General features: G+C 43.3%; 1 protein-coding gene across 7 annotated transcripts in view; it reads left to right on the top strand.

Annotated features, from left to right (window-relative positions):
- The window catches only part of by (focal adhesion protein tensin), a 354,735-nt gene extending 346,252 nt beyond the window's left edge, over positions 1-8,483 (top strand). For all 7 annotated transcript variants that reach the window (XM_065435184.1, XM_065435202.1, XM_065435175.1 and 4 more), the window contains 3 exons: positions 360-528; positions 2,653-2,766; positions 5,953-8,483. In XM_065435184.1, the coding sequence (XP_065291256.1) occupies positions 360-528; positions 2,653-2,766; positions 5,953-6,115 (446 nt within the window). In that variant the 3' untranslated portion in view covers positions 6,116-8,483. The remainder of the gene's footprint in view (positions 1-359; positions 529-2,652; positions 2,767-5,952) is intronic.
- The last annotated feature ends 3,543 nt before the right edge of the window (positions 8,484-12,026 follow it).

Here is a 12,026-nt window from a genome sequence, read left to right as displayed (position 1 = left end):
GATGCTCACATATGAGGCAGCTTGTGATACTATGTGGCCTGTGAATCTGCAACTCTTTATGATATGCACCAGACACAGTGGCTCAATGGCTATGTTTCTGTGCTCTACTGAGCATGAGATCATGCTTTTGGTTCCCAGACATGGTGATGGCATTCCATTTGCTAGGGAGGGGCAAGGGACAATTAAAAGACATTAAACTTTTCATATCTTGGCATTCCCACGGAGCCACTATGCCCCTTAAAGACTTGCATAGATGGTAGTGCATATTTCCCTCTAGTTGGTATTCTAAGAGACTTGATGAGTTTTAGGAAACAGACCTTCAAACATTGTGTGATGCACATGTGCCTTTTTTTATGCAGCTTGCAATGTGCTTTACCTGTGCACCATGGACATGGAGTCGCTGACAGGCCCGCAGGCAGTGCGGCGCGCTATGGCTGAGCTGCTGGCCATCTCACCACCACCTGTGCCCACTGTAGTCCACTTCAAGGTCTCCTCGCAGGGCATCACTCTCACTGACAACAACCGAAAGTATGACATATGTTTGTAACTGGTGTGTACATATAGTGTATTGTGGATAGCTACAACAGATGCTCAGAGGGACTTGTGTAGGCTCAGGTATTCATGTGACCGCCCAATACTTGGGAGTGAGCACGTAAGCCTCCTGAGCTAAATCTTGCTTACCTGTAGCTGTGGGTGGCACTGTTGCTCACTTCTAAAGGTTTTAAAGGTCAGCTCCTGTGATTTTTTCATCATGTCACAAAATTGTTTTTTTCACATTTTACTCATACCTCCTTTCACATGTCAGTTCATATAGAAAGGCAAAAATAATTTTAATTATGAAAAACATCGCAACGAAACTGAAGTGGATCGGGCAGCCAAGAGAGCTGCTGGTCGTAACGACATTGGTGATGTTAGGGCAAGTATGTGCTGAGAACAGGAGTATTACAGTGAAACCTTGTTAAACTGTAGCTGGCCAGAGCTCGGAAAAAGTACGTACTAAACGGTAGTACTGTTTAACCAAAACAGCACGAGATCGCACCCACTTACCTGTCAAAAACGGAACGCGGAGAGAGTGCGATGTAAGGGAAAATAAACATGCAGTATTCATTCACTTCGTGCGACAAAAGTGTTATTTTCGTTTGATGCGGCCTAGCAGTGACGACAGTGGCCTCAAACGTACTGAAGCTGCGTGCCAGCTTTTCAGCCAGCTCCGTCTTCTCGGCAAACACTCGCATGGCAGATTCCTCGTTAGCGTTACGTATTCTCCGTGCAAGTGCACGGTAGCGTTGCAGAAGTCGCAGGGCACCTTTTTCATTGCGGAGTTCTGTTCTCGTAGCGACGATTGCATTCATGAGGATGACGTAACGTGCAGCGTTTGCCACTGTCAGGCCTGAATCGCCTGTGCTGTCGCTTTCCGTGTCCTCCTCATAACTGTCACTAATCGACACTTCAGCAACAACAGGCAACAATGACGAAAAGTTGAACCTTGTAGCCGACATCTCTTCACGGTTGCAGGAGCGCTGCCAAGCAACTTCACGTTCCAAATGCCACACACCGTAGTCAACAGCAGATCCCTGTAGGCTGTCGCGTGCCAGCGCCGACTTCTTCGTGTCACATTAGATAGCACGAACAATGTCTAATTTTTCTTTTATGCTGAGCACCCGACGTCTTTTTTATCCCAGCTTTGGCATGGCGCGAGTACTCATTTGCATGATGCCACAACGCTCTCTGGCATGGCGTCGAAATGATGTTGATGTGGCTTCACGCGCAAATGCACAGGGCGCTTGGAAGCAGTTGTTCCGATCTCTGAGGCTTGTTGTTCTGCCGAGCCGCCCGATAGAGACGACGCACCGTCATGTTTGCATGACGAAGAGTCGACACACTACATGCTAACTGACACGTACGCAATAAACTGGTATGGTTTATGCAGATACAAAACACATTATGTTCAATGGCCACTGAGTCGAGGATTTGACTTTACTACTGTTAAAATGAAACTGCTGTTTACGCGGGTACGGTTTAACGAGGTTATGATGTAGTAGAAACACCATAGGACATTGTGCTCAATGTACCTTTCACATTCTTGTGCTGCACAACTCCTCTTGACAAAAAAAAGAAAAACAAAGAAAAACAATTGAATTATGAAGGTCACGTTACTGCAAAGCCTTTTGCACTAGCAGATAAGTTAAGCACAGTTTCTTATTTCAGTAAGAGTGATTTATTCTGATGACATTGGAAATGTTGGCAACTCTTGTGTTGCTGCCTTCTCCAGTAAGAGTCCCTCCCATGTTGTTTAAGGAAAGCTTCATAAGAGGTTGATACAAGTGCTGTTGCTTTCCTGATTATTTAATTCATTTAAGGATACTGATTGCAAGTTTGCACATCAATCTATAATATTCATTTGTGTAAAAACTACTTGGCTCTTCTGCTAATTTGGTGCATGTACAGACCAACATATTGAGGAAATGCCATGATCCCAAGAAAATTGCATGTTGTATTTTATGCCATGGCTTCCAATACAAGAGTTAATGCAGATTTTACATACTGTTGTAGCTTATAGAGAATTAATTAGAGCACAGTTAGTTTTGTTTGCATTGTAACATGTCCTACAACAGCAGCTTTCATTCTTACATGAACAAATATTTCTTCCAGGTTATTCTTTAGGAGGCATTACGCGCTTAACGCGATCAGTTTCTGTGGCACTGACCCTGATGACAGGCGCTGGACTCAGAAAGACGAAGATGCAGGAGTCACTGTCACTGCTAGGTATGTAACTCTTGTGCTGCAAAACATCAGTGTACAATTTGTTAAAGTGCTGACATGAAATTTTGTCTTTCTTTTTTGGTTGTTAACTACCGACACATTACTTTCCATATGAAGCCTCAATTCCTCGCGAGTGCAACAAATTATTAGTTACATCGCTTTTTAATTCAACCAGTTTAATATGCGAGCCAGGTCACGAGAGCCTTTTCATAGAAGTAGGCTGGTTGCATAATCGAAGCAAGAAATGGTGCTCATGTGTTACCATGCACCACTGTTGACCATCACTGCCCACACTGCTTGACCATATTGCCTAAAGCCTAAACCAGTGAGCACTCTATGAGATAAGAGGGGCCCTCTGTGTTCACAGGGAAGCTGTGCAGAGTAGCAGTAGGGAATTGTGTCGAATGCAAAGTGCAGAGTGAATAGGGATGGAAGATTTGGTTTGGTGGCGTAGCATCATTTTTGGTAGCATGGTCATGTTGAGGCCTTCAACTGCTGCACTAGGCTGACAGATATGCGCATGAGCAGCTTGTGGTGCCATGTCACCACTGCTCCCATTTCTATGATATAACTACTACAAACTCCTGCTTCACGTTGGCATTCATGCTGCACTTGGTGGATATTTTGAACTGCTCACATTAAAAGGTGCTGTATTTAATTATACAGTCACACACCTTTAAAAATAGGTGCATTGTACCTCCAGAATCTTTCATTATGCAGGTCACTTGATTGTAATGATTGTGCACAATACTGCTTGCGTCAGAGCAGGCTAAGCACGTTCCACAAAAGAAAACCTTTGTTTGACATGAAATCAAAAGATACCTTATGAAAGAAGCCACTAATATTTTTCTGTATTCTTCATCCAGTGGAATGTCCTATTGCAACATATACCTTATTGCATTGAGGTTTGCAAAATGCTAATGCTGCTTGTCAAAGTGTTCAGCTGTGCACACTGGGTACCTTCAGTTTTCATCATCGATATGAGGTTGGGTGCTACCATAGCTATTGCAGAATCCAGATCTTCCTGCATGATTGTTTGCTATCGTGTTGACCAGCGCTTCCTGTGTGCACTATGATGCAGTGGCACCTGCGGTGTAATTGGTGCAATCTTCCTTCTTGGTGGTGACCATCTCGGGAGAAAAAGAGAGGCAAGAAGAGCTTGGATTGGGCAAAGTTAAAATTTCGCGGTCAAAGCCATCTCTCGGAGCACTCCAAGAGAGAGCCTAGGATTCCCTTTCTGTGCTATTGCTCCCATCTTAACCTCATACACTGCTAAAAATCTTGTGGATTAGAGGGCTGTGAGTGGGCCTGCTTATATTCTTGTGATAAAGCTGGATGAAGATTGTGCACTTCCATACAAGGTGCAAGATGTTGGCTTGCTTCCTAGTGTTGTACCTCAAACAGTGGTCTGTAGGTGTGTCTGGTCTGCCAGGACCAAGACTCTTCCCTTTGGAAGAGACTGCCACTATCACAGGTGTCATAGCCATGCCCACCATTGCCAGTCATGTGAGGGCCAAGCGGCCATGTGAGGGATGCTCTTAGGACATATTCCACATACCCCTAGGATATCCATGTCCTGGCAGTGGATTTCCATAAGATATCCATAAGACGTTATTGTGTCACTGGACAGTGGCTCTGATATTACAGAAACCAAGTAGGCTCATGAGTCCACTTGTGAGAAAAACAAATCATTTGTCAGAGATGCATGAATTTCTGCATTCTACATTTTGTTTTACAGGTGTCCACAACACTGTAATGCATACAAAAATTAGAATTTGGCCAGGACCTGTATATTGGGCTGAAACGCCTTCTTTATCAGCTCATCTTGTCGTAGAAGTGTTCACTAGAGGGGCATTCATTGTAGAGGCATTGAACTGTATTTGCTATGCTTTCAAGGAATAGAGGCCTTATGCCATAATTATGAAGTGAATACCTAAGAAAGAAAAGGTGAAACATTGTACTTTTAGGACTAATGCTCCTTTAACTGACAGTGAAGCCTCAAGTCTCATAATATTTAAGGTACTTCATAGTGCGGTAGATGTGAAAGCGGTGCAATTCGTTTCTTATAGAGGCTGTAGCTATGCAGAATAACATGGATCAGGTATATTTATGATTATTATGATGGTGAAACTCTTACTAACACAAGGTACAGAGTGGAGGCAAACCAAAATTTAATTGTAGTACATGTACTGTAGTTGCAACTTACTTTAGCTGGTTTGGTAAATGAAAGCAGAAGGGGGAGAATTTATTGGTTTAAATCTTGTTCAGTATTGTCTGAGTCATCTTGTCTGTAGAAGTAGGATGCATTTTTTACAGTTACCAACTAGCCACTTAAGATTGAGTCCTCAAATATCCATATTGAGCATATATTCAAAGATATTCAGTTACAGTAATAGCTTATTGGTTTTCTGTGAAGATATCGAAGGTTAATTAGTGTTGCTGCACTGTCTTTCACGTATGGTTATTTGGCATGTGTAAAAAGATAGTATAGAAAGCTTTCAATAAGTCCTGATGCATTTAACTTTTGCTGAGTGACGATCTTACTGCCACTAAAGTGGATGAGGCACACTTCTGGCTGGCAGGGCTCCCAGAAAACATTTGAGGAAGCGATGGGGGCTGAGAGGGTGAAGGGTGTTGACTAATTTATTCAATGACTCGTGCACGCAAACAGCTGCCATGGTGCACGCAAGAAAAGCCAGCTGAGCTACTAGTTAAAGAGTTGCGAGCAGCACCACTGCATCACCCTTGTTTTCTTGCTCAAATAAACACTGGTATATAGTAGGATATCTATAAGGGACATAAAGAGCAATATTAGATTTGAAGCAGGATTGGTTGAAAACACAAATGAGGATGTGGTTTTGATGAATGCAAGACCCCTTGTGAAAACGTTGGCTCCGATGACATCCATTGTTTGACTAATGTTGACTACTTCAGTTTTTCATTTTCCTGTGAACCTCTATCTTACTTGTGGCCAGTGTCACCAAATACTTTAGAGCATCTTAAAATGCATGTAATAGCACATCATTCATAAAGAAGAGAAGATGGCTATCAAACAAAGATGGCAGTACTAGATTGAAAGCGGCATTATTGCATAGCTGTACACAGTGTTGTCTTTTCAGGAAGTATGTTTGATGGCTGCAATAGCTAGTCTTAACAGTTACGTTTCTTCCATCTTTTGTAACAAAATAGGTGCTTTGGCTTTGTGGCCCGTAAACCAGCTAGCAAGACAGACAACCAGTGCCACTTGTTTGCTGAACTGGATCCAGAGCAGCCAGCATCGGCCATCGTCAACTTCGTTGGCAAAGTCATGGACGGGGCTGGAATATCAGCAACACGGGCAAACATGATATAAATGTACTGTACTGGTTGTACAAAGCCAATGCGAGCTGTCTAGCCATATCTCTCAAGGTTAGTGATGCTCTGAGGACACCGCCATTGATTCGAAGGTGCACAGAAGGTGAAGACTATAGCTGCAATAGGACGTTTTTTGTGCTGCACCATGAAGTGTGTCCCAATATCTTATTGCGAGTGTTCCTATCAGCACCACATCAGTGCAAGCCCAAAGTGCAAAACCTAATTACTTGTTGAACACACCAACAGATATATTTGACATTTTATCTTATTAATTATGCAAACTAGATTATAAAGTAAATATGCAAATGTTTTAACATACTTGAGGCTGAAGGACTGTTTGAAACAGTGACACTTTTGGCTTCATTTGCATTTGTAGTGACAAAGCTAGAATGCTTTTGGTGCTGTTGTTTACTACAGCAAAATAAGTAAGAGAGAAAGCTTGTCTTGCTTTTGGAAGGCCACAACAGGTGGCTCGATATTTTCGATTTGGTGCAGCTAGTGCATTGTTGTATATTGTGATTAGTTTATAACCTTCATTATGAATGAAGAAGATGTCATTTTTCTTAGACCTTTTTGCACAAAAGCAAAGCTTGGAATGCTAAGACAATGGCTATTGTTTTTATTAATGCACATCATGTTTCAAATGAAATGAGAAACAGGTCTGTATGTGCTTGCTTTTAATCTGTGTGTCAAACTGCAACCTTACCATGTGTCACAAGAGTCCCACGAGCAGTGGTCATGCCATTTGTCCAGCATTGAACATTCACATTTGATTTTCATTATTTCCTCACAGGATTTGCAAATGAATTAATTATGAGTTCTGATGATCATTTATTGCGAAGTGCAATGAAAAGAGTTTTGTTTGTGTCATAGGTACACAGTGCAGCAAGTGAAAGCTCTGTGGCAGTCAAATCATGTTTATTTTGAGGCATTGAGAGATATATGCCAAATTGATTGCAGCATGAATTGTAGCATATTTTACGCATAACTGTACCCTGCCTGCCTCTTTAGCACCACAGCAACACTTGCGTGAAAGCCAAGTAGTTAAATATTTGAGTTGTCGATGGTAGGCAGCCTATATTCACCATATTTTTCATTGTTGCTTCAGTTCTTACATCATAGTAACACTAAAGTTATTCTATGTAAATGTACTTTTTAGGAAACAGTGGCTGTTCCAATGGGTTTCTTGGCACATTTGATATCCAAGAGGCTTATTAAGTGTTTAATACCAAAATATGGGACCCTAATAGAAAGAGGAGGTATTAAATAGAATTGTGAATGTAATTTACCTTGCTATTGTTTGAGATATGGCAAAATTAAGTGGTGACGAGTTTTTGTTTGTCAGAACACCAAAATGACAAAATTTTACTCTTGAATTCTTTTTTAGCAACCTCTGTCCAGCACAATACAGTACATACGTACTAGTATGCATTAAAAGAAACATCTTTGACAGAGATATGTCTGGCTGGGTGGAAAATATCAGAAGCACAAACTGCTCCAGCCGAGTACGCTATTTCTTCGGTCGCTTCAGTCACTCCCTGAAGAAGGACTGGGCCAGTCCCAAAATGTTGGAAACTTCTTAACCTTGGCTGATGCAATTTTAGCTTGTAATGTACTAATACAAGTTATTTAAAGGTGTGAGTGCTGTACAAATAAGTGTTTGACTTGCACAAGTGTGCTCTTGGTGACAGGCAGGGGCTCAGACAAGCGTTCCGGCAGGAAAAACAGCAGAGGATCAATAGAAATGTCAGCCACTGCTGCTAATGCTTCGTTCACTATGTTGTCAATATATAGAGAGCCCATTGATATGCTTGCTTCACGAGTTTTATATCTCCAAGATTGCCTTTGTAATGCTTTCCTCAATGTGTGAAATCCGCTTTGTTGAGCATAAAGAAACTATGCCTTGCTGTTTACTGGCCACATTGTGCTGTAGCAGGAAGTGTGGCTTTTCAATGTGGCAACAAAGAGTGTTCTAGCTATGTAAACAAGAGTGCCTGGTGCACTGCCACATGTTAAACTTATCAATGGGTGCAATATGACTTGCCCACAAGAACATCTTGCTAGGAACATTCTGTTCATATACTGCTGTCAGTGCGCATAAATATGTCTTTCCGCACAAAATATGCCATGTTACTATTGTGGCATAAATGGGCAGTTACATTATTGTGACTGTTTTGATGCACATACCTCTGCTAAGTGTTCACTGTTTGAAATGTGAATCTGAATTCAGCGCTTCATAACGTATACACTATATACATATAAATATTATATATAAGATGCTACTGTTGATGTTTGTAGATTGTCATAGAAGTGCCATCTTTTAACAGATTTTTGTCTCGCTAATAAAGTAAAGTGGCTGTACATAATTTGTCTTTATTGATTCCTTCACGGAAATTTCACAGTGTGAGCACAAACATGTTATTTCTTGTTTTATTTATTTTTTTGATACTTTCTTTGCACTTATGACTATTACAGCAGGGGAGGTTACATACATAGTAAAACAAACACCAATAATAAGACATAAGGTGTGGGTAAAAATCATCCTTATTCACTAAATGAACAACATCAGGCTGAAGAACATTCCATTTTTTTAGGACGCACAAATAAAAATGTGGGCAGTTTGCTCTAGTGGAGCAAGGCTGGGTCACAGCAGAGCTAGTTCTGGCTTTTGCTAAGTGTTGCTAGGTTTTGCTAAGTTTTGCGTGGTTATACATGGCTCAGGTAGGTTCCTACTAAATGTTGCTGGGTATTGCTAAGTTTTGCGATGTTATGTATGGCTTGGCTAGACTCATACGAAGTGTTGCTAGGTTTTGCCATGACTTACGAGGTTATGCATGGCTTGCTCATACTAAGTGTTGTCGCCAAGATTTGCTAAGTTTCACCAAGTTCTTGCGAGGTCATACACGGCTAGGCTGCTAAACCAGACAAGCCTCGGCAAGTTACACGCATACAAGCCCCAGTACGTGCATCAAAATTTATTATGTACAATGCTTCAGTACCAGTCGTTATCATCGTTGATCCGGTCCGGCCGTCGTCGTGGTAGTCGTTGTGGTCGGTGGCATTGGGGAAGGCTTCGCGAAGCACTTGCAAGGCAGAGCTCTTCTGTTCTAAGTTCCGCACTGAGCTCACCATGGAACCCGCCATGGCTGCTTAGTGGCTATGGTGTTGGGCTGCTAAGCACGAGTTCGTGGGATCAGATCCCGGCCACGGCGGCCGCATTTCGATGGGGGCGAAATGTGAAAACACCCATGTACTTAGATTTAGGTGCCCATTAAAGAACCCCAGGTGGTGGAAATTTCCGAACTCCCCCACTATGGTATGCCTCGTAATCAGAAAGTGCTTTTGGCACATAAAACCCCATAATAATAATAATAATAAAAAAAAGAGCTCACTATGGAGAGATTCACATTGAACCAGAGCCGGTTACAGACGCACTGTGCCCGAACTCTATGCCAAGGAATTTGCGCTTGAAGCGGTTGTTCGCACTTCTCATGGATTTGTGGACTTGGCGTTGGAAGTTCTCGATGGACGCGCAGGCCCGGAACCGATTCCGGGCGGCACCGAGCATTCAGTCGGCAGCGTTCGTTGTCTCTGGCCTGAAACTCGGGATCCTCAGCTCGCGACGGCGTTTGTAGGCGGCGGCCTTGGCGCGATGGGCAGGATCGGCTCTCCTTCGTCGATCGTAGTCCCGCTGAGCCGCGCTCCGAGCTTCCTTGTACTTCACAGACGCGACAGCTGTGTCCAAACTCTATGCACAGAAATTTGCACTGGAATCGGCCGTTCGCACCGATCGTGTCTCGGTAGGCTTGACGCTGGAAGTTTTTGAGTAGCCGCAGGCCGTGATCGCTTTCTCGACGACATCGAGTGTTTTCTCTGCCGCATCAAGCCTCTTCTCAGCCGCAGATTCGGCGTGGTGTTACGGATCAGGTTGGCGTCCACGCATCGCTTCTTGCTTGGCAGTACGGCGCTCTTCCTGGTAAGTCGCTTCTTCGGGAATCCGGACTTTCTTCGGTCTTCCCCATTGCAGCAGCACGTACGCAAGGAGTAGAGGCGAACGGTGTGTCGCCGCACCAGCCCGAACCCGAGCTCACAGTCGCCTGTGAAGTCACAGTTCCGCCCCACGCTCGTGGGGTGCGAGGAAGTTACGTGGCTCGGTGCTCTAACAGGTGGTTGCTAGGCAACACGAGGCGGCGCACAGCTAGGCCGAGTTTTCTGGTAACGCTCCACGGCGTAACGAAAGCTTAAACAGCTGCGCTGTTAAAATAGTATCAAACTATGTCACCTCTAAAAGCAAATTCTCGGACTTTCAGTCAAGGCTGCATCTCCCTGAAATATACGATAATGGCTTAACATATCTTTTTCTTACCGATTCCATTTTCAGAATAATAAACATTGTTAAAATTTTCAACCTAGGACTGTTGATGGTTTTAATATTGGCTACGATAACTGATTTTTACTTTGTCGTGCTTAATTTCCCGCTATTGCGAGAACCATTACATAGACACTCCAAGCGCACTTCTGCCGTCGGCGTCGCCGTGAGGTTCCGTATAAAGTCCAAGGACACACCGTCGCCGCGCGCCCTACGGTGTGTGCGAGTGAAAGCGTGCGAGGGGAGTCGACGATTGCGTAGGGCGAATGCGAAGAGGAAGTTCGCCGTCTTCTCGCGCACGAGGCGCCCAACGTTGCGAGGCGCTGGTGTGGGGGGAGGGAGAGGGAGCGCCGTCCTCTCCGGCTGCAACTACACATGTGGCGGTTGCGCGCGGTCGCGCAGTCGTATCTTGAGAGCGATCTACGTTGGGAACAGAGTCTGGGTACGTCGGCGGCTCGGTAGGTTTGTGCGTGCTGCGTGTCCTTGGCGCTGGCTTTGCGTTGAAGCGATAGACAACACGAATATCACTTCGGTCGCTGCTGCTGCCGCGTTTCCTCACGCGAGCGTTTCGCTAGCGTGTCCGCAGTCATCGAGTGTGATGTGTTCATGTTTGCTATGCGGGCTATGCTAAGCAAGCGAATGTTTGCAAGTTGATACGGCTTGATTAAAAATATTATCCTTACGCGTATAGCTGTCTGCTAATTTGCTATCGCAATCGATGTTTCGCCTTTCGGTCGAAACTGTGTCTTTCTATAATTACTAATAACAAATGTCACTGACCTATTCTGCTTTTTTTTAAGCTTATCAATGAGATCATCTGTGTATAGATTCAAACAGATGCAGCCATCTTTAAGTAACATCGGAACACCAGTGAAATACAATTGTTGTTTTAATGTGCCTGGTAAATGGTTAAAATTGCAGCATAAAAATTTCGATGAACCCACTGCTTTCTAATATATGTGCGTATTCCATTTCAATTTAAGTGGAATTAAAGACAGAAGTCATAAGGCTGCCTAGATACTTATACTCGCCAGCTTTCTTTAATGCAATATTGTTTAAACTATAAGTACTTGGCTGAAATGTTTGCTTCCTCATAAAGGGGTCAGGACACATTTTTACCATTTATTGACATTCATATTGCACCAAACTTATATAATGTCCTGGTCAGCCTGCAGTAATCTAACATCACAGACTTCATTTCTGACCCTATAAATTACGCACTCGTCAGCAAACATTCTGAGCAAATATGTAATGAGAGTTGCAATATCATTGATGAAAAGCAAAAATAAATGAGAACCCACAACGGATCTGTGAGGCACACCTGAGGTGACTGGAGCATACGCAGAAGAATGATTGTTGATAACTACCGACCATTGTCTTTTGGAAAGATATTCGATATACAAGCGATGGGACTGTCACCAATTAATTAAAGGATTGCGCACAACTACACGAAAAATGTTTTTTTTTTTTACATTTAGAAAAACGGAGTCCATAAGTTTGTTTTATCTTTTTAGGAGGCTGGCTAATGCTTAGTCAGGCA

Source organism: Dermacentor albipictus, chromosome 1, assembly GCF_038994185.2.
Source record: "Dermacentor albipictus isolate Rhodes 1998 colony chromosome 1, USDA_Dalb.pri_finalv2, whole genome shotgun sequence".
NCBI lineage: Eukaryota > Metazoa > Arthropoda > Arachnida > Ixodida > Ixodidae > Dermacentor > Dermacentor albipictus.
The sequence above is the reverse complement of the archived record's forward strand: the minus strand, read 5'-3'. Positions and strand labels throughout refer to the sequence as shown.